We start from the raw sequence: 23994 nt of genomic DNA, 5'->3' as shown, positions 1-23994 counted from the left end.
TCAAGTAATGTTTGGTAACCTCTTTCACCTACAGAAACATCTCATTATCAAGCACTCAAACTTCTCTTTCCAGCAGTCTGATCCCTCCCTAAGCAAACTATGTGCATGGATGGAGATCTTTGACCCTCCTTAAGATTTGACTGTAGCAGCAAAACGTTTATTGGTGGGCTTTTAAGACATTCTATTCCTCAAACAAATGGCAAAGATCCTCTGAATGAACATGTTCTACTTAGGGCATGATACATATATTGTGTGGTTTTTTTTAGTTAGTGAAGCCAGTGTAACACTTCTCTATTGTTTGCCTTGAGATAACAAAAAAGGACTGGGCTAATGAATGTATTATTACTGTCTGATCTGGAGCTATACCTGATCTACCTGATCATAGAGAAGAAGCCTGAAAAGGGATTAATATGCATACTATTACCTATTGATACTTGAATGACAGCAAACTGCGCTCTTGTATTAAGCTTCTGCTGCTGAGAAACTTCAAGACCTGCAGCATGCCTTCGACTGTTCGCCAGTGCAGTTCACACCATGAACAAAATGTACTTTACATTGTGGTATGCTCCTATAGGAGTTTGAGAAATGTGTTCAAGGCAAGTATAAGAGTTGCATGAGACAGGTTATCTTTGTGTTTTGTGAACTCTTCCATCACGGGGGAAAGAACAAGCACAGCTCAAAGTGTTCCAATTAAATGCAGTCCCAGTGGTGTGTATAGGTGATGCTGGCAAGTCTTCTTTTGGCACTATAAGTTCAAACTACTTTTTTACATGGAAGCAGCAGGAATGAATGCCAGGGACAATGAGGGGGTGTGATGCAGTCATTCTGTGTTTGTGTGAAGCCACAGAACAGCTCCATGTACATGTTTTTGCTGAAGAATATACGAGGGAACAGAGCAGTGGTGGCTCTTTTTGCTTTTGCTTCTGAGCTGTACTATGTACAGCCCATACACTAACTGGTAGATTTAATTAGAGTCAATGTATGGAAAGTTAAACAAAACCAGTTCAAATGACCCTTTCGGAGGCTGCACATGTGTGCTGAATATGTTTTTAGACAATTTCGAAGTAAGCCTCAGAACAGAAGTACTGCATGCAGTGCATTATGAGAGGGCATTGATTCTGGAAACACCCATATACACAATAATCTTTGTTGCCACAATCTGGATACCTGAGCTTTCACAATGAAAAGCTCTGTCCCTCTCCCTGTGAAGGATGATTACATCCTTGTGGCTCCACTTACCTTGGAGGGGGACCCTGACCATAGTTTAGCTGCAACCCTGCTGACCATTACAGATAAATGTACATTGAACAGTGAGATGAAACTTTATGAGATGAGCCCTGCTCCCAAAACTATAGTTAAAGAAGGTCCTGGGGCTTGAGGTGCCTTATGGATGATAACAAGGGTATCTTAAGTCGCTTACTGCGTCCTGAGTAGTTCATAGTGGAAGCATCCATCATTACAGAAGTGCTTAGAGGTAGAGGCTGCACTGGTAATGATTTGAAGGGTACCAAAGCAGCAAAAGTGCAGCAAAATCTGGTGTTTTCTTGTTGTAAAGTCACTTTTACGAATGTATAAATAACTTTATAATACATCTTTTAGATAGATTGCCCAACCCCTACCACTCCATTTAAAAAATATGTGTTATTGTTGTTATATAGTCCTTCTACTAATACAATAAATGTTTTTAACGTAGGGGTGGAGAGAGGAGCAAAGTGCTTTTGTCGCCCATGCATTATGTTGTTCATAGCAGCTACTTAACTGTCCAATAACCTCTCCCAAGAAAGTTAACTCCCTCCCAGGACCCGACCTTTCACCTGGTCCGCCCAATTCAATCTAAATATTAAAATAAAAAATGTATAGCACTTGCTGCTTTTTCCCTGGGTAAAAGGAGAACCGCGTAGAAGGACAGCCCCTCTGCGACACCACTTTGTATTAAAACACATAATTTGGGGAGGCGTGGCTAGCAGCCGAGGAAAATGGCCGCAGCCTAGAGAGGCTCCGAGCACCTAACACGGAGCCCGGCTAATCGATAAATTATCTGTAATCTCCTTGACCCCAAAGTTTGTGGGATCGCGGCGGAACCTGTCTGGAGCCGTCCGGTGCTGATCGCCGAAGTCTGCGACCTTGCCTGCGGCAGTGGGTGTCGCAGAAAGGCTGGGGCCTACCAGCGTGTACAGACCGGGACCCACAGTGACGGAGGTGCCCGAGAAGAAGAAGCCCTGTGCCGAATCTCCTGGGTGCGGACAGGCGGCGACATCGGAGACTCCGCCCCCCCCTGGTGTCCTTTGAGGGGAGGTGAGTGGAGGCAGCGCGAGAGTGGTTGACGGCCCGGGGCGAGGACTGGCGTGGTTCCCCATACAAGCGGGCCAACGATCTGTGGCGGAGTGGAGGAGACTGCCCTACCGCCATTACCGGATGGAGTGTGCGGATAGCCTGCGAGGGACACTGCGGCAAAGTAGGGAATATTGACCTCCTCGAGGCTGCATGAGCCGGTTAAAACGCTGAGACCGGGGGCCCGGCGGAGGTAACTGGAGAGGGGTGCCGATAGAGCCCCCCCCCGACCGCCATTTTGCCCAGTTGCTTGCCACCCTTTTGGCTGTCGGGGGCGCAGAGGTGCTCGGTGGCATTGTTTGGAAGCTGAGGTGGGGAAGCCGGAAATCCACCCCCCCCCTTCTCTGTTGATCTGCACTGCTTGCCTTTCCCTGGCCCCCGCTTGCAGGTGTGTATTCGGACCCCCTAGGTGACCTCTACGAGTAATAGTGCTGGACCAGGAGAGTGTCTGCGATACCCGAGGGGACTCCTTCAGCCATACTGACTCCCCCCCTGCCGCTTTTGCTTCACGCTGCAATACCATCTGCTTGAATTGACCGGGGAGCTGAAGCTCTGACCCCCCGGGGCCATTGCAGTACTCTGTGGGACAAATCAACATCGCCGATAATCCTGGTGGCCTCCATTCTTCCAGGTAATCTGCCCTGCGGAAAAGCCACACGTGTGTGAACTGCCTCCTTCGATGGGGTACCTCTGACCTTCACGACCTGCAAGAGCCGCTGCTTCCTGCCCTGAGGTCAAATCACCCTGATATCCTGCCCGTAGGACACTTCTCTAATCTGCTATCGCCATGAGTGGTAGAAACTCAAGAGGGGCCACCCAGGGAAGGTTGGACAAATTTGCCTTCGCCAAGTCGCAGGATGCAGCACAGGATAAGGATGCTTCTAAGCCGGTGGGGGAGCCAGGCGGGGCAGGGCAGGACATCACCCTGAAGGACATAATGGTAACGTTATATAAAGTGTACACCAGGATTGGGACGCTTGCAGTCGACCTGGCTCTAATCCGGGCGGATTTCAATAAACTGTCCTCCAAGATTTCGGATGTCGAGACCACTACTGAGACCCTTGTTACGGACACCTCCACCCTCAAACAACAAGTGCACCAGTTGGAGGAGGACAATAAATTCCTAAAGGCCCGCCTCGAGGACCAGGAAAGGCGCTCGAGGAGGAACAATATCCGCTTAGTTGGTGTGCCAGAGAAAATGGGAGAGCCGGCCCTTGATCTCTTTGTAGAGGACCTGGTAACGACTCATCTTCAGCCTCGGGGGTTATCCAACTTTTTCTCCGTGGAGCGGGCTCACCGGGTCCCGGGGGGCAGGCTCAAGCCCGGGGCACCCCCACGCCCGATCCTGGCGAGGATTTTTAACTTTCGAGACCGCTATGCCATTCTACAAGCGGCCAGAAAAGCTCCACCGATTGCCATAGAAAACGCCAACATCACAATTTTCCTAATGCACTGGGCCGCACATGAATAAGAATCGCATACGACAGAAACATTAAGGGTGGGAGGCCCGCACGACGGCTGCGATACTGACCTGAACTGAGGCCCCGTGGAGATGCACCTGATTTGGTAACTCGGTTTGACCAGAAGTGTTGGGGAGTACACTGAGTATAGGATACACATTCTGGGTCACTGTTTGGTGCGAGTGAGGGGGGAGGTCTTACCGTGAGGGATGGTCTGCCCTGACTGCGCTTTAATAACAATTGCAGGACAACTCTAATACAGTCTTTCAATCTCTGCTGCCACTCGAATGTGACGTAGGGTCATTAACATTGATGTAATACACGGGCTCTGTGGAGGACCGGAGCAACTGTCTCTCGCCTTCACTGTTCAGGACTGGGAATGGGTATTAAGCACTCTGCTTTGTTGGGGTGGCGGGCAGTTTTAGTACCGTCATGCAGGGAGGCAGGGAGGGGGGGGAGGAGGGGGAGAAGGTTTTTCTTTTGCATAATGTTTTAGTTTTTCCAGTTCTAGTTCTAGGGCAAAATCTGAAGACTAATGCACATGATGCTGCTGGGTGGCTGCGCTGCCTTGGCAGCAATTTACAACTATGTGTTATTTATGGCGGGAGAGACGGTGTCAGCGTGTTCTGAAATTGGTACTGTTGTTCCCGCTACGGCCCCGGTGTGCCCTTTGACAGTGCTTACTTGGAACGTGCATGGTTTCGGGGATAAAATCAAGAGAGGTCTAGTGTTGCAATATCTGAAGCGCTATGCACCAGCAGTGGTACTGTTACAGGAAACGCATTTGGTGGGTTCGGCATGCAAAGCTATGGACCGCTGGGGGTTCAGAATGCTGGTACACTTTGAGTTCACATCGGGCTCGAGAGGAGTGGGCATTTTGGTTCGTAAACAATTCCCGTTGATTATACATCGCACCTGGTCAGATACTCACGGGCGGTTTGCGGCCGTCTCGTGCCAGTGGGAAGGGAAAAGATTTAATATAGTGTCAGTGTATATCCCCCGCGCTTTATTCTCTAGGTTTCCCAGCGCTCAGCGCCTTCCTATCGGACCTGCCTGACGGAGAACTTCTTATAGGGAGCGATTTTAATGCAGTGGTAGATGGTACCAGGGATTGCTACCCTAAAAGGCCCACGGGGCGGGTGGTTCCCACATGACCGGGTTTCTTGACACCTTAGGTCTCACAGACACCTGGTGATATAGACACCCTACAGCCCTACAGTACACTTATCAATCTGGGGTACATAATAGTCTCTCCCGTATTGACTACTTTCTCCTCTCAAAATCAATGGTGGAATGGACACTTGTAACCGTGTAACCTAGGTTACTTAAAAACCCTCATAAACGCGGTGATTGGATCGTACAGAGCGGTGTATCTTTTTCTCCGCTACCCACTCGCGTTATGGCACAGTCATTGGGTTTGTTAAGTTGTTATATGCCTGCCTCAAGCCTGAGGCAACCTCTGGTTCCACATGGTAGTGTCCAGAGATAGTAACTTGCCCAAAGCAAAAATATTAAAAAATTGTTAAAAAACAGGTTGCTCTCTCGAAAAAACTTTAATGTAAATGAGATGTGGCCTGTTATTAAAAAAGTTAGGGTATAATTAAGGACCGTGTAACTAGATCCACTTATCATCAGTCAACATGTTTCTGCCCATCCTCGCCCAGCCGGGTCTGTGGGGCATTCGTCAGGACTCAAAATGGGTTTATACTTACACTATTTGTGTAGTATTGTAGTGGTTGTTGTGTCGCCACTTAAGTTCTAGCCAAGGTTTCTTGTACCTTACTGTTAATCAGGCTCGCGTCTTCGAGATGGCAGGCCGCGTGTGGAAAAGTGTTCCGCCGCTTGTGCTAGCTCTGCCCCCGGAGCAGAGCTAGCACAAGCGGCGGAACACTTACAAGGTACAAGAAACCTTGGCTAGAACTTAAGTGGCCTCATGGGAACAGTCCAGCCCGAACTGCCAAGCCATGCCTTCCCTGGACCGGAAACAAGCTTCCGAGGACCGGTTTCTGGCATTCCAGCCGTCTTCAGCCCGGCTTGCCTGAATCCAGTGGCAAAGTGAGCAAGGGACTCACGTCTGAGCATACCCTGCCACATTTATGGTGGCCAAAGCGGTACAAAAGGGGGTGGTGATGGACGGAGCATCTGAACCAATCAAACACTCACACCCACTCAAGAGATCTGGGTTTGATCCATCACCGTTCTTTAGCCCACTCTGCCACCCCAGTTCAGACATGGCTATATGCAAATCAGTCTGACCCTGTGCCTCATGGGAACAGTCCAGCACGAACTGCCAAGCCATGCCTTCCCTGGACCGGAAACAAGCTTCCGAGGACCGGTTTCAGGCATTCCAGCGTCTTCAGCCCGGCTTGCCTGAATCCAGTGGCAAAGTGAGCAAGGGACTCACGTCTGAGCATACCCTGCCACACTTATGGCGGCCAAAGCGGTACAAAAGGGGGTGGTGATGGACGGAGCATCTGAACCAATAAAACACTCACACCCACTCAAGAGATCTGGGTTTGATCAATCACCGTTCTTTAGCCCACTCTGCCACCCCAGTTCAGACATGGCTATATGCAAATCAGTCCAGCCCGAACTGCCAAGCCATGCCTTCCCTGGACCGGAAACAAGCATCCGAGGACCGGTTTCTGACATTCCAGCAGTCTTCAGCCCGGCTTGCCTGAATCCAGTGGCAAAGTGAGCAAGGGACTCACGTCTGAGCATACCCTGCCACACTTATGGCGGCCAAAGCGGTACAAAAGGGGGTGGTGATGGACGGAGCATCTGAACCAATCAAACACTCACACCCACTCAAGAGATCTGGGTTTGATCCATCACCGCTTGGTAGTTCGGACTGGACTGTTCCCATGAGGCACAGGGTCAGAGCTGATTTGCATATAACCAGTGTCTAACCCAGGGTGGTGTGGAGTGCAAAAAAATGATGGATTTAGGCCCAGATCCTTGTACTGGGGTGAATGTATGACATTGTTCTACATTCTGTCCATCAACTGTGTTTTTTGCAATTTTCACCCCAAGTGGGCTGGGTATGCTCAGACGTGAGTCCCAGGCTCTCCACACCACTGGAGTCAAGCTATCCAGGCTGAATGAAGGCTGATAGCCAGAAACCGGTACTTGGATGCTTGATTCCGGTCTGGGAAAGACATGGCTTGGTAGTTCGGACTGGACTGTTCCCATGAGGCACAGGGTCAGAGCTGATTTGCATATAGCCAGTGTCTAACCCAGGGTGGTGTGGAGTGCAAAAAAACGATGGATTTAGGCCCAGATCCTTGTACTGGGGTGAATGTATGACATTGTTCTACATTCTGTCCATCAACTGTGTTTTTTGCAATTTTCACCCCGAGTGGGGCTGGGTATGGTCAGACGTGAGTCCCAGGTTCTCCACACCACTGGAGTCAAGCTATCCAGGCTGAATGAAGGCTGATAGCCAGAAACCGGTCCTAGGAAGCTTGATTCCGGTCTGGGAAAGACATGGCTTGGTAGTTCGGACTGGACTGTTCCCATGAGGCACAGGGTCAGAGCTGATTTGCATGTAGCCAGTGTCTAACCCAGGGTGGTGTGGAGTGCAAAAAAACGATGGATTTAGGCCCAGATCCTTGTACTGGGGTGAATGTATGACATTGTTCTACATTCTGTCCATCAACTGTGTTTTTTGCAATTTTCACCCCGAGTGGGCTGTGTATGCTCAGACGTGAGTCCCAGGCTCTCCACACCACTGGAGTCAAGCTATCCAGGCTGAATGAAGGCTGATAGCCAGAAACCGGTCCTTGGATGCTTGATTCCGGTCTGGGAAAGACATGGCTTGGTAGTTCGGACTGGACTGTTCCCATGAGGCACAGGGTCAGAGCTGATTTGCATATAGCCAGTGTCTAACCCAGGGTGGTGTGGAGTGCAAAAAAACGATGGATTTAGGCCCAGATCCTTGTACTGGGGTGAATGTATGACATTGTTCTACATTCTGTCCATCAACTGTGTTTTTGACTTTGGATTCGGGCAGATGCCTTTGTAATTTTTACTGATCAGCCTTCAGAAGACCAAGAACCTATTCTTCTATTGTAACTGATAAGGGCCTCTATTTTTTTTTTATCTGAGAATAAGCAACGTTTTATGATTGCTGCAATCTTTAACCTGACATAAGGGGAGACCTAATTACAAAGCACTGCAGTGATAGAGGTGGTAGTAAACTAATGCTTTCGGATTAACAGAGAGAAGAGGTAAAATGTTTTTCAGTTTGTTTAATGTACGGCAAAACACCTTCGCACAAATGCAATAACTTGTTACACGAGTCTGTTCAGCACAAAGATTAGAAGGTTTATAGATTGTAGGCTGTCCTGATTTTTCGTGCAAGAGAAAAATGGACCAGCTAGGGAACTAAGGCGAAGATGACACAGTATTCAGCATCCAACTTGATATAAATGCAGGAATATTCAGTCTCTCTTCTTTGCTCTACATATAGCAGCAAACCATTCCTAAAAGAAAACGCCAAAACAATATCCGTCTAAAAACCATACGGGAATCAGTGCATCCAGAAACTAATAATCCTGTTCAGTTATAAAGTGAATTTCCAAAGTAATATGCAGCTGCCTGTGACTGTTTCACTTTGCTCTGTTTCTTAGAGCAGCTGTCGGCTGAGTGAACTTTCATTCTGTTTTTTTTTATTTTTTTCAGAGGGTTTATGCTAATTTTGTAGCACACTGATAATACCTGTATGCTTTGTAGAGGAACATTCAGCAGTTGAGTTATTAAGGAGCAATTGTACAATCAAGACTACAATACAGTCTTGTCAGCAACATCATCTTAGTAAAGAAAGCACAGTAAGTTGAAGAAATGTGCCCACTTAGACCAGTCTGATCTATTCATTCTTTACAGGCATTCAGGAAAAAAAATTAGTCATCTCCACTAATGATTTCGGGAAACTGACGGGTGAAATCTCAATTGCAAGAACACATATCAATGGCTTTTATCAGGCTTTTTATTAATTCAGGCTGAGGCTCCTAAAATGTTGTTCTGCCTTTTATCTTAATCAGCAACTCAGTGTTTCATCGAGGTACTCAAAGGACTTTTTCCCAGGCTCAAAGTAAAATGAATAAAGTCAATCGTTTATCCTCTGACATCTGACATATTACTGGGCCAACAGCTACAGTTCAAACCTCTTTTTTTCAATGCAGCGTTTTTCTTGTTAAGCATGAGAGGTCTGATTCCTTCCCAAAATATGTAGTTTCTGGGGTTCACTACAGATTGAGCGATTTCCACTACATCCCTTTGTCATCCAAATTTAAAATCAGTAGACAAGAGATTTTTATGATTTAATCTCAATAACTGTTCCCCCTCAAGCATTTTCAAAAGGCTGTGCGACTTCAATCTTCTGCAATAAGATTAGATACATTTACAACTTCTTAGGATCAGGCACCTTCAACAAAGTCAAATTCATTTTAACACATTTACTGATAATGTTATGTCCAAAAATTACTTTTGCCTTTTAGAACATTCTAGGTATGCTGGCACACGAACATAAGAGAAGCCCTCCTCAGCAAACATTTAAGTCCCATCATCACTTAATACACGCCCACTATAAAGCAAAGCTTCTGAGACAATGTTGTCCTTATGAGTCTCTAGTGACAAGAGCCAACTAAAATCAATAGACTACAAATCACTTATTAGGTTCCACCATTGCCCTCAGATGAGATGAAATGATGTAGTAGTCCTGTTTGTTCAAACGGATTTATTGTAGAGATAATTGCCAAACTATAATAATGAGATTATTCATATCCTATACAGCATTGCCACTTTCACAGGTGAGAATGTACCACATGCTCACCAAAAAATTATTGAAATCGGGCACTTTCACGGATTTTCACAAAGATGGAACTGCTTGCTTCATGACCTAATAATAAAGAAAAACAGTTGTTCCTCAAGGAGGAAGTGTAAACATCTACTTTCTCTGAGAAATTATTTTAGCCATCAAAATATTGATCCCATTTCTAAACAAAACTGTTTTCTTCACTTTGTTCAGCATTAGAAAAAAATCACTGCAATTTTAAACAAAAGCCAATTTGAAAGTAAAAAGGTGATCCCAAACACCGAAGTGAAATAAGCGAGTGTAAAGTGAAATGGTGCCATGCAGTCTATGTACATAAATAGTGACTCATCCAGGATGCAAAAGCGGTTGGTACATACTCTGACAAACAGTGAAATGCTTCAGAAGCAAATAAAAATAGTACATTATTATTGCGTCAACGTTTCGACTCTATGTATACAGTTTAGATCGGGTCATGATCAGGACGCAGGTTTGGGAAGCACCTGCCAATTTATAGGATAGATGTGGAGATACCTCTCAGTGGTACTGCTGCATAGGCCGGCACAGAAGTGGCAGAGCATTAATCATAATCTATGTTGTGTGGTACCTAGTCAGAGCATGTGTGTAACAGAATGGAGATTCCGGGTTGGAGCCGTTCCGTATGCAGCTGACAACCGTCTGGGATAATGTTTCCAGACAGAAGTAAAATATGGGCAACCTGTGGCACAAAGCTGCCTCAAACCACTGTACTTGATAGTCTCTAAATGTAGAAACCTCAACTGAGTGCAGTGATTAATCAAACCAACAAGAGAGAATGTCAAGAGAGAATGTGGCCACTTAAAACTCTAGAGGAAGGAATCTTTCAACTACATCAGAGGGCAGGAATTAATCAAATCATCAAGAGAGAATTCAGGCAAATAAAAAGCTCTATGAAGAAATACTCCAAATACAACAATCACTTGCCTTTAGAGTCGATCGTTTCGTGTGAATAATTCGATGCGCTACAGGCCATATGTCTGGCTTCTGTATTGCCTCATGACCACCAGCAGCAGCACATCGAATCTCCAACCTTGAGAATGAACGGATGTACACTGCCTACTGGTGGCCCAAAAGAATGACTTTGGGTGGCCCAAAAGAATGACTTTGGGTGGCCCTATAAATTAGGATCCGGTAATGATTCATATTTCCAGTTTGGTACTCTGCCAGATATTCACCATTGACAGCAATGTGCAGAGATGTTCCTACAGCGGACACTCTACAAAGGCCAGTTTCACATTTGTTGAAATATTTTATTCAGTGCTGTACAAGAGTAATTTGTATGTCTGTTCCCAGTTCTGGATACATTGAAAGGAAGAGCCTGTCACACATTTTATATCTAACCATCTACTTCAGTCTTGATGCCCAGTCTTAACATAAGCTGGTCTTTCCTAAACTTCGCAAGATCTAAGCATCCTGTATATTTGCTGTATGAGGCCCTCAGCTCTTCACCTGAAAAGAAATATGTTTTTAAATTGGATATATTTGGATATATTTGACTCCACTCTATGACATCAGCCTGAATCTCATTTTATAATACGATACAGTTTATTGGACACCTTAAAACGGTGGTAGGAAGAGCAAAATCTTCCAGATTTCTATGCAGTAAACATCTGTTAGCCTGCAGGAAGTATTGGCTGAAGAGTCTCAACAGATAGTGGAAAAAACACAAACACCCTGATACTGTGTGAAAAGGATTAGCCCAAGGTAGGATGTTTAATAAATAATTCTGGTGCAGGGGGTAGAAAGAAGAGAATGAAGACACAATTTCCTGAAACACAGGATTCCATGACCAAAGACACAACCTGTAAAGGACCATGAAGAACAAAAACATGTGGGGTATAACCAATCAACCAGAAGTCTACCTTCACTGAGCAGGAATCTGTAGATGAATCCCTCCTAAAAAATATTGGAGCTCTCCCACAGATAGAAGGTCCCCTGAGGCTACCTCCCCCAACCAGGAAAGCAAAAGTGTAGAATGCGATGGAAAATGTAGGTACATTGTGAATGATGGCTGATATAGCATGCTGTGAATGAGTGGAAAGCAGCAGGAGATTGGAAAGAATGGAAACTGTCCCTTAACTCCTGATAGTGTGTTAAAGGTATCCACTTGCATACATTTATTTTCTGGTGAGAGACTCCTGTCCTTTCACTCAATGGCAGGGAGGTGGAATTTAGATGAGTAGATCCTGATCAAGGATGGATGGAGACACCTCTTCTTGGGAATAGTGAAGAAGGGACAAGCCAAATGACCAAAGATGTTTCACATTTTCCTCAAAAATAGCAGCACATAATAGAGCAGAATATGGCTGAACAAGAGAAGTCAGTGCCCCCATCTCTCATGATGCCACCTAAAATTATCATAAGAAGGGATGACACCTGGAGCAGGTCATACGGTCCTTGGAATGCCTGAGAGGTATTAAAAAAGGCAGGCTTTGTGGCCCAAAAAGGTGATGTAGAAGGCGGCCCTGCAGGGGTAGTCTCGTGGAACTGAGGTCCCTCATGATGCAGAATAGAGCTAGAGACGTGGAAGAGAATGGGGAAAACATAGTTCTACTTAAGACCCCAGGGAAGAGTACTGCAGCACCAAGAAATCCTAACTAAATAGATGGTGAATGCTTTGCTCAAGGGCGAAGTGCAGAATGATAGAGTATAGTATGGATGTGGAACTCAGACTGCATCTTATATCTGTAGTAATAAACTTTAACAGAAAACAGATCCAAACCTAGGTGTCTCAGCAGTCTGTGATGAAGCAACACAGGTCAATGAATAAGAAACAAAAAGTTGCGTCCAACATGAAGCATGCCGACAGAACACACAGATCCATCTAAGAATGTAGCTGTGATGTTTTGAAGAGATATGAACTTGGGAGATTTAAAAAAAATATACAATCTACACTGACTGTAATAACCAACAACAAAATTTCAAGGAGAACATGAGTTCACTGCTAATATACTGACAGCAGGCCTACTTACAGCAATTACTGGATCCAAATGGTTGCTGCTATGGCGCAGATGTTGCACTACTCAGAACTAAAAAGTAGATTTCAGGTAAAGCGAAGGAGGCCAAGAAGGATTATGTTACTTATCCATCTGTTCATGGCATGTAGAGCTGTAGATTCACATGCTTTGCTTACTCATACCATCTAGTGTTGGGTCCAGATGTTGCAAGTTGTATTTCTTCGAAGAAGTCTTTCCAGTCACGAGGTAAGGTAGCTTACAGTGATACCACGCATGGGCATCAACTCCAGTGTTAGATTGTTTTCCCGGGTGAGAATGGAGTGAGTGAGTGTAGTAAAGAGATGTCCATGCGTATGTAATGTAAATACCGAGAACTGCAACAACTACAGTGTACAGGGAGGTGGGAGGGCACATGTGAATCTACAGCTTAATCCTCTGGATGCTTCTGTTCCAAACATCGTTTGTTACCTTCTGCACCTACAGCAATCTAATTTAGTTTACAATCTATTCGATTGTGCCTTGCAGCTGTAGCTGCATATTTGTAAAACAGACAGCATTTATCTTTGTTCAAAGTCCCTGTGATAAAAGCCTTCATGGAAGGCTTAAAAAGAGTAATACCACCCAGGATACTTCCGGCACCAGTATGGAATCTCAATATTGTACTTAGAAAACTCATGGGTCCACCTTTTGAACTATTACACTATTCTACTTTACAGTTCCTTTCATGGAAGGTTGCCTTCCTCATTACAAACACTTCATTAAGGAGAGTTGGTGAGATTCAGGCATTAACCTTAGAAGAACCCTTCTTTCAGCTTCATAAAGATAGGGTAGTTCTTCGCACCAACATAAAATTAATGCCTAAAGTAGTTTCTACATTTCATCTTAACCAATCAGTTGAGTTACCGGTGTTCTTCCCTCAACCTGATTCTGTATTAGAACGAGCTCTTCACATACTTGATGTCAGAAGAGAGTTCTTGTATTATATCGAAAAAACAAAAGATTTTCGTAAAACAAAGCAACTGTTTGTCGCATTTGCACCACATCACACAAGGGCAATCCTACCTCTAAATCTGGTATTTCAAGATGGATTGTTAAATGCATTCAAACGTGCTATACAAAAGCTAAAAAAAACGTTATCGATACCCCCTAGAGCACCTTCCACTTGCAAATAGGGGCATCTATTGCCTTTTTAGGTAACATTCCTATAGATGACATATGTAAGACAGCAACAGGGTCTACAACACACACATTTGCCAAGCACTTTTGTGTGAATGTATTAGCAAGCCAATGTAGGGCAAGCAGTGCTAAAGGCAACCTTTCAGACAACTGCAACATCTGCTGGTTAGCCACTGCTTTGGGAGAATACTGCGATAATAGTCTATGCAAAGCATGTGTATCTACAGCACTCATGCCTCAAACAGATTATGTTACTTACCCATGCGCCCTCTCAACTCCCTGTAAACCTGCAGTTGTTGCAGTTCTCGGTATTTACATTACATACGCATGGATATCTTTTTACTACACTCACTCACTCACTCCATTCTCACCCTCTTGCAGGAAAACAATCTAACAATGGAGTCAATGCCCATGCGCACTATCACTGAAGGGAGGAGTCACCTTACCTCGTGACTGGAAAGACTTCTTCGAATAAAAATAACTTGAAACAACCAGACCCAACACTAGATGGCAGAAGTATGCAAAGCATGTGTATCTACAGCACACATGCCTCGAACACAACGTTTAGTGCTGAAGCTTTCATAAACTCCATCAAGTCTCAGCCCGAACTATTACATCAAAATAGAGTTAGTGCTGGCAGGAGAAGCGAGGATGAATACTTGTAATTTCTGGAAGCCTGGTTCCACAGCTGGTAAGACCTAACACTTCACACTGAGAGTTTAAGAAGAAACTGTTGGGGTCCTCCAAAATGAAATGCAATCTGAATTATTGTGGCAGAGATAGGACTTTGAGCAAAGCCAGAGGCATACATTATCTTTAAACTGAAGAAGAATATGGTGCTTCTGTTCTTGACTACTTTCTCTGAGTTTAGTAAGCAAGCCTTTTCTTCAAAGGGTTTGAAAGAAGAGAGCTGTAACTACCATACACGCATTTACAATTATATTGAGATTTTTCCATCTAAGATGCTTCAATATATATCAAGACATATGTCTAGGTTACATGAATATGGGAGTGAGCAGAACAAAACATTAAAGCTTACAAAATGTTTAAGGGTTTTACAGGATCAGTATCAAATTATGATGGCAGACGCCCACAAATAAAAAAACCAGGTCCTAAATAGGGGGTGGTGGGGCTTAGGGAGCTACCAAGCTTCAAACCAGACACTTGCATAAATTTATGTGATTACACTCTGAAATAAGAAGTTCAACAAGAACTGATTTCAAGCAAACACAGAAAAACAGAAAAATATCCTGTCCATGGAGGTGATATCATGGAGGCTCCAACCCAGTATAATTTTTCTGTGTTTAATAGTGCTGTTGGAGATGCGTGATCATGGAAAGGGTGAGTGAACACATGCACCTTCCCCTTTCACTTTAGCCTCAATATGGTTGAGAACCACTCCCAGGCTCACAACTACAGACTATAAGATTGTTGCCTTTTAAATTGTGTAGGTATTCTCAGTCCCTACATGGTCAGATTGTTTTGCTTCGTGGCTGTTCCAGTAACTATCTCCCATTGCTGCTGGTTGTGCAGTACCTATAGGAGTGTGCCTGTTCAAAGTCTCTCTGCCTGCAGGGGCCCTTGTGGGCAATCCTAATACCATAAACACAAACACAGGACATAGGTATAGCACTTAAAAAACCTCAATATTAAAAAAACTCCAGATTGGTAGTTTTACATCATCATGTTTAGAGGACATTCTACCCACAAGATCTTCAAACTACAGACCTTTGCTATATTTTATGGGAATTACGCATTATCTCAAAGCCTGGAGATGGAGAAAACCAAACAATCATCTTGATAGTTCCATCTACGTTTCTAGCTCTTGTACCACGGCTCTCATCTTGCATGTTTGTGCACTTAAGGATTCACCTCTGCATCTTTTTGGCAACGTGCCCTCTAATTTCCTCCAGAGCTTCTTACAGAGAGGACATTTTAGCATCAGTTCTCTCGGTGGACTTTCAAAGTCAGTCTTCATTGCCAAAAGTCAATATTCACTTCTGCTCAATTTTGAATCTTCTGGTCCCATCGACTTGTAGATGGGCATCCCACACAGCAGTCTCCCTTCTCCTTCACGGTGTTCTCTCTTTCAGAATCATACATGAGCAGACACCTCAACCAGCACCTCAAGTATGGAAATACGATTCTGAGCCTACAATGCTGACCTCAACGGGGTCCCCAATTACAAGCATTCATAGCTCCTAACATTTTGAGTAGATAATGTCTCTTCACTCATTGGTGCCACCGCTTAGCAGAGTGATAGAGACCTTACCAGCAGTCTTAGATCAACTGGCCATTTGGACTTATTCTCCACTCACCTCATTATCTACATCAAGTAGCAGTCCACCTTTGTGCCCAGGAACAGGTGCCCTGCATGCCCCTCGGATGCAGTGTTCTCTACCTGTTTGAAAACAATCTCAGGCATTAGAGGAGGTTCAGCTCCTCAGGGAAATCCCAGATATCTGGAGAGCAGAGGCCAATACACAGGAGGGATGGCGCTTCTGCCACCAGACTCACTTATGCCAATGGATTAAAAAAGAAATCTTACTCTGGCCTACTATTAAGACCTGGGAAGACCAGTCTCTTTTTAAATGTTTGAAACAATCTGGCAAAATATAACCCTGGAAACATTTATCCTTGGCTGCACTTCAAACAGGTTTGACTAAAAAACATATTGACCATTGCTAGACATTTTGTGGAAAGGAGGAGGCACATTTAAACATTTCTATGCAAAAGCAACTGACTGGTTATCAACTGCTGGGGCACCTCTGAACACAGAGACTCAGTTGTGTCTCAGAAGGACCAGGGCCTTCATTCATGTCAGCAGAAGAATCTTCCAGCTGAAAGTAGTGCACATTTCATGATTGGTGGTGTTCATAAGCAAACTTTTCTTCAAAAAGAAAAGCATGCATTGTTGAACAACCTAAACAATTCTACAGCAATCTCAAAGTAACCTACATTGCGGATCTTCCGGCTTTACTGGGTTGCCATGTAAATCACATTCCAGTCTTATAAATACCACCATAAGGAGTCAGGCTGTGTATAGTACATGTGCCTGCTACCTTATAACTGAAGTGAGCATGATGAAGTCAAGTGTGCACCATGAAGAGAACCCATGCCACAAACAGTTCTACAGTGCTCAGGAACCCATGGAGCCCAACCGGATACATTCCCTTACCCGGTTTCTACTCTATTAAAACCCCCATTGCCGAGAATATAACCACACATGGAACCCGAAAGAGCAAGTAGGTAGACCAGGGCTTATTTCTAAGAAGCAAGAATGAGAGATGGGATTTCCTTACATGAGAACTCCTCTCCTGAAGCACCCTTACCATGCTAAGGGCAGCCTATGGAGTCTGCATCTCAGAGCGGTCACACAGCTATTCCTCGACGTAACTTACAAAAGAAAAGCAGGGTTACCTGAAGGAGGAAAAAGAACAAAAGAAAGGCTTTCTAGACTCATTTGCTCTTCGCTAGGGCATACATTGATGATTTTCAGGACCACTACCCATGAGGAGAGAGACACAACTGGAAATATGGTAAATGTGTTGTGGTTTTTCTATCAAACAGTAAAGGGGATACTCAGTTTTAAAAAGAAAGAAATCTTGGAGTTGGAAAATATATTGGGGGAAAAGAAGGCACCGTTTTGCCGTTCTCCGGTGTAAATACTCACTTTTACGTCTTGCCCATGAAGGCTGTGTAAGTAAAGAGTGCTTCTTCTGAAACCCTGAATAAGATAAGGTGATCATACTACTAGAAAAAAAAGACCTATACCATGCCAGAATACAATATTTATTATTGCTGGTACTTTACTTATTTATTTGTCCTTCTGGGTGAGGAGGAGGAAGGAAGTCTTAGAAAGAAGTCCACTCTAGGTTGCTAAATATCCGGACACACATCGAGGAGTGATGAGAATATTGGATACTATGACACAAATATGTGAACCAGAGGGTGACCACAGAAACTCACCACTTGGGACGGGTGGGAAGGAGAAGTATTAGCTTTCCCTATGGGAAGAAGTGGTAAGACAGAAGTGCTTCCTCAAATGGAGGTTAAGCATCCTACTTTTATTTCTTTTTTGTTTGGCGTCAAAATCGCATGAATGAATGCAGACTAACATATGGCAACCTGCACACATATTTAACATAAAGGCAGACAAGCATCATCGTATGTCTCATTATGCGTCATCATCATCGTCATCATGGTGGTCTAAACACATTAATGAGTAAATGGAAAAATCAATCCTCTCCTGACTTGATGTTGTCTCAATCCCTTTGTCATAGAACCATGTCTTTCTTCGACCTCACAATCAAACCCAAGATTCTTGTATAACTCATGGTTCTTGTATCTCGCTTATTGATAATCACTACAGAATATACTTAAAACATTGGACCCAATACTGAACCTTGCGAAATCTCAGTGCAATCACTGAAGCAAAATAGTTTTTTGTGGGGGGCGGACCTTTTTCATCCCTCACCGTCTCCATCTTTCTCGGGTACAAAGTCTGATCCTCACCAACAAGGCAGGCAAAATGTTAAGTAGAGCCCTTGGAACAGAACATTTTTTCACAATAGAAATGAGGTATCATTGTTGAGCATAGTATAATGATTTGTATATAGGAGATCCTTAGTACATACGAGAGCTAAGCTATCTCTATAAATTCATTTTAAATAACAAACAGCATTAAGTGATGTATTTTGATTACTAACCTCCTGATGTGAGAAGAAGTCACCGGGAAGCTTTTCCAAAAACGACGTGATCGAGAAAGACGACTTCTTTCCCTGCACATGAATGACCTTTAGATATTCTGGGGATGGACTCAAAAAAGCATAAAGCACTTCACTCTGACAGAGTCTCTCGTCAGAAAGCAATTTCTGTGGAAAATCACATACTTTGATTTAGTCAAAAAGCGTTTTTAGAATTTAACTTACTGTACATATTGTTATGTTTAAGTATTGACGGAGCCTATGAAATCAACACAATATTGAAATGTGTGGCTAATACAGAGGCAGAGTAATCAATCAAGGCAACCATTAGTTTAGTGGCAACACACCAATTAAAACAGCAACACAGGAGCACTCTGATTAAATACGTCACTGAAAAAGTGCACACATTCACCCAGTGCCAGTCCTTTTGTACATATTGCCTTTTCATACAAGAAGGATTAGGTTGACATAATTATAGCCATGAAAGAACAATAAAAAAAGTGAAGCAAAGATACTTAAAATGGCTACCTGTGCACATTATGAGTTTTAAAATAATTCTGCCACGACCTAGACACCTCATTTTTGGATTGGTTTACATTTTGCTGGAGTTCCAGAAATGAAATTATCAAAAGGATGAAAGAAGTATTCCCGTGAATGGATTGGTGTACTTCGATAGTTGAAAATGAACGTTTCAAGTTGTAACTTAACAAAAATAATAGCAAAAGCACAAGGTTCTTTCCATTTCCCGATGCAAGGTGCTGAAGACGATGGCTGTGTGTCGATAGAAATCCTTTACAGCTGAATGTTACATCCGGAGATGCTAGGGAGCAGTCTGGGGTTAAGGCAGAACAATTTTTGTTTTATGTATTAGAATAGTGAAAGCTGCCTGAACAACCGTAGAGGCTGCCAGCCTCTACCACACTGGTGGAGCTTGAACTACTAACACGCAGTGATTGCCTGAAATCGGCACCATCAGGCACTCTGAAAAGACCGCCTCTTGGTGACGCTTAAAATTAAGACTAAATGGCAGGGGGACTGTGGGGTTCCACAGCCGGAATGTGAATTGAACAGAATTTCTGCTTACATAAAAGTGGGTATAGGCAAAGTCATTTTAAACTCATGCAGTTCAGGTCCATGTATAGGATGTATCACGCACCAGCAGTCATCCATAGGAAAGAATGTGCTCCCACTGACCGGTGTCCAAAATGTGACTTTCGTCATATGATTTGGCCTTGTCCTGCAGGTGTGGCAAACTGGGAACGAGTTGAGGGTCACACGCTAGATCTTTCCATGAAACAATGCATACTGGGCTTGTATCTGGGAATGACAAATAGGGTTCTGTGCTTAGGACTAGCTAAGAAATCTATCCCAATACATTAGCAGGAGGGCACAGGCCAAGAATGTGAGATGAGCACAAGGTGCATATTACACAGTTAAGGAGTGAAGAAATGTTATCTGATGACTTCCATGGGGTCAGTTGAGGGGTGATGCTCTTTCCCCATCATATGCTGAATACACTTGTTAACGGAACATAGGTATTTATTATTATTGAGTTTTCATTAAGTTTTGCCTGGCCGTCAGCTGGAGCTGGTCTTTCTCTTGCTGCGTTGACCGTGACCATGCTGTTTTCTAATACTGTACACAGGTGAATGCCAAACTGCCATATCTGAAACCTGTATTTTCTTTACAGTGATAAATGTACTAAAAAAGTGAACGTGGTAAATATTAAAATAGTAGTTTAAGAGGTCTAGATTAGAAACTTAGCTACATTCGCGGACGATTTCTTGTTCTAGGTACCACACAGGCCCGTTAAGCTCCCCTTCCCTTCCTCCAGTTACTTTTGCCTTCCTGTGAATATCTATGAGTGGGTCGTTTTATAGCATGCACAGATTGGGGACATGTCCTGCTCTTAGGGAAAATCGGACCCAAGACTGCATCATTCCGTTTTTAAAACTTACTCCGTAGAGACACTAGGATGTGTTCATCTGCAGTTTTTAAATGGTCGTCTCACTGGACTTTGTAGAAAGGATGGGTTGGAAACAACCAGCAGGCATTTTTGGTTGTCATTCTGTGAGTTAGGAATCCTGAATCTTTTTATTGTTCCACCTTTCTAGCTAGGATTAGACAAGGCTCAAAATGACCATCCTGGTAAATGTCATCAATGCCTCCGGTTGTTCTGAAGTCTTTTTCACAGGCTGCTGAGGAGTCAGGCTGTCAGGGGCAGGCAGAGACCAGGTCATGGAATGAGCGGTGACCCTTCTTGGAGGTCGTAGTCTAGTCGCCGTCCTCCATTCACTCAAGAGCACAACTATTTCACACACACTCATGCTTTCTGTGTCCTGAGATGTGTACCTTTCAGCTCTTCCAACGGGTATCCCAGCCCACCCATGTAGGGGGTCACACTTTGGACCCCTTTTTTCCAACTTGGCCGAAGCTCGGATTCTGTCCATTTCCCCATTAGAGTGGACGGATCACTTTCTTGTGTCCATTCAGTACCCTCTGCCCGAAAGCCCCCTCCGCTCCGTCGATCAGACGGGTCCCCAGACGGCAGTGGAACAAACTCAGGCTGGAAGACCTGCATCGCATTCTAGAGGCAGAGCTTAGCACCCTGGAGGATGTGGAAACAGGCTACGATCACTTTTGCAGTTGGATTTCCAGGGCGTTGGACTCTCTGATTCCTATTCTTTCGAGCAAATTAAGCTCTAGAGAGTCGAGTCCCTGGTATGACAGTGCATTACGTGCCTTGAAGGGTATATGTAGACGGGCGGAAAGAGCGTGGCGGAAGTCTTATGAGGCAGATATGAAAGCCGCATATGTTGCTTCCGTCAAGACCTATCATCGAGCTATTTGTAGAGCTCGTGCGGCGTTCTATGCCTTGGAATTCCGCAACAGCTCGAACCCGTCCAAGACTATATTTAAAGCCGTTAAAGATCTCTTGGCGAAAAGGACATCTTCTCCGGTGGCTGGTTCCGTTTCCCATTGTGAGGCTTTGGCTTCTTTCTTTCTGGAGAAGGTCCAGGTGATTTACCAGGCCTTCCCTAGTTTGAGATCTGCACCGAGAGTCTTGGACGGCGCTCAAGGTCATAACATTTTGCACTCTTTTCCCCCGCTACTCCCGGAGGGGTTTAATAAAATAGCCTTGCAAATTAAGTCTGGCTCTCCGTCGGACACAGTGAGACCTGCTCTTTTCAGAGACCATTCTTTTCTGGGGCGCCCTATGGTGTGCTCCCTAATTAACCTTTCGCTGGCCTCGGGTGTGGTTCCAACTAAATGGAAGCAGGCGGTGGTTTCTCCAATTTTGAAGAAGCCTTCATTGGACCCCTCGAAACCTGAGAGCTACCGCCCTATTTCATTACTCCCTTGGCCGACAAAGGTTGCGGAGGCCCATGTCAATCGGGCCCTGTCAGACCATCTCGCTCGGGCCAATGTCCTAGACTCCACGCAGAATGGCTTCCGTGCTGGACACAGCACGGAGACGGCCCTTCTTGCTATGGTGGAGCACCTACGTGCGGTGCTGGATGCTGGTCAGACGGCGGCACTGGTATTATTAGACCTCAGCGCCGCCATCGACACCGTCTCTCACAGCATTCTGCTGCACCGGCTGGAGGAGATTGGTGTTGGGGGACAGGCTCTGCAGTGGTTTCGCTCGTTTCTTGACAATCGTTCTTTCTGTGTGGCCATCCCACCCTTTCAGTCCAAATTCCAACCTCTGGCCATGGGGGTTCCGCAGGGATCCTCGCTGAGTCCCACGTTATTTAATCTTTACGTGAGACCGCTAGCTGAGGTCGCAAGGCAGTGGGGCCTGATTATGGTCTCGTATGCCGATGACACTCAGCTAGCGGTTACTCTCAGCGGGGATGCGGAGTTAGATGCCCCTAGGTTTCAGAATGGACTGAAGGCGGTGGCCAACTGGATGACGGCGAACTGTCTCCAGCTTAATGCAACTAAAACAGAAATTATGATTGTCGGCAAGAGAGCGGAGCTTTGGGGGGACAGGTGGTGGCCCTCGGAGCTGGGACCAGCTCCGACTCCGGTTTCGGAATTAAGAAACCTGGGAGTATGGCTGGACTCAGGCCTTAACTTTGTTGGCCACACCAAGAAAACCGCGGCCTGTTGTTTTGGTGTTCTTCGGGGCTTAAGACCTGTTCTTAAATTTTTCGATGCCCCGACCAGGCAGCTGGTGATTCAGGCCACTGTTATTTCTCGGCTCGACTACGCCAGCTCTCTTCTGGTGGGGGCCAATCAGGCAGAAATTACTCGCCTACAGCGTGTCCAAAATGCTGCAGCTAGAGCGATAGTCGGCCTGCCCAGATTCTGTTCTGTTTCCAACGTTTTCCGTTCCTTGCATTGGTTACCGGTGAGGAGGCGAATTCATTTTAAGGTCTTATGTTTGGCCTTTAAAATTTTGAAAGGCACTGCCCCTCAGATTCTGGCTAACCTTTTATCCTTTTATGTTCCGACACGCTCTCTCCGATCCTTGGGCCAGGCTCTTGCCGTGGTCCCTCGATTTAAGCTGTGTCGTGTAGGTGGACGATCTTTTCGCGTGAGAACCGCGGCTATCTGGAACTCTCTCCCGGTGGAGAATCGCTTGCTGGAGGATCTCATGCAGTTCCGGAAAGCCATTAAAACTTTCTTGTTTTAGATCTGCCCTTTAGTTATTCTCTTCTGGTTGTGTTTTTTAGTAATGTTGTGTTTAACCTTGTCAGGCGCCAGGACGCTCCTTCGCTGGAGCAGCTGTGCGCCCAATAAAAAACTATAACATAACATAACATAACATAGTAGTCCCTCTGTCTTTAAGCATTAACTTCCTCGGGCATCATTCCACACTCCCTAAAACTTGCAGACACGGCCTGTGACGTAGTTAAACACAGCCCGAGGAAATGGACAGCTCTTTGGACCTCTGACATCTCCTCACTACTTAACTACCTTCACCAGAGAGAATACCTTCCAAAAATAAATGGTGCCTTCATTGTATAATTCATATTCGGGAATGCTTCAAAGATGAACAATCACAATAAAAAAATATATGACAAAAACATTTCTATGTTCAACATGTTAAAGTCACAGACGTCTCTCCAGTCCTCAACTATGCTGGGGGACCTATCAAAAACCAATTTCCTAGTTTACTACTTCCTGTTTCTAACTACAAATTCGGGTAAAACAAGTACTGGGAAAATTGCTTAACCTTACTTGGGGCTTTTCGGAGCCGCGAAGCAATCACTCACACAAAGTGGCATGATCTGGTCAGGACCCTAACATGCCCTTCTATCTGGCTATATCCAACTCTATTAAGTGGTGCAAGTAATAGTTAAAGAATGAAACCTGTCATCCCTGTCACACCGAATAAAAAAGGTCCTTTGGGTTTTGACAAAAGCCCTGTGATATTTTAGCACAATACAGGGCAGCAAAAACATGTTGACCATAGGTGAAAAATGAGGATGGTGTTGTTCTCTGTTCTATGTAGGGGTATTTATAGAGAAGTGCTGCTACTTCAATGAGTGCCCTGGCGCTGG

The 23994-nt window shown here is 44.7% G+C and overlaps 1 protein-coding gene across 2 annotated transcripts in view; it reads right to left on the bottom strand.

Annotated features, from left to right (window-relative positions):
• The window catches only part of SNX25 (sorting nexin 25), a 1269225-nt gene that overhangs the window by 101159 nt on the left and 1144072 nt on the right, over positions 1-23994 (bottom strand). For both annotated transcript variants that reach the window (XM_078678040.1, XM_078678039.1), the window contains one exon: positions 18485-18649. In XM_078678040.1, coding sequence (XP_078534166.1) covers positions 18485-18649 — 165 coding nt within the window. The remainder of the gene's footprint in view (positions 1-18484; positions 18650-23994) is intronic.

The sequence above is a fragment of the Lissotriton helveticus genome, chromosome 2_2 (assembly GCF_964261635.1).
Source record: "Lissotriton helveticus chromosome 2_2, aLisHel1.1, whole genome shotgun sequence".
Classification (NCBI taxonomy): domain Eukaryota; kingdom Metazoa; phylum Chordata; class Amphibia; order Caudata; family Salamandridae; genus Lissotriton; species Lissotriton helveticus.
This window is presented reverse-complemented; position numbering and strand designations above follow the sequence as displayed.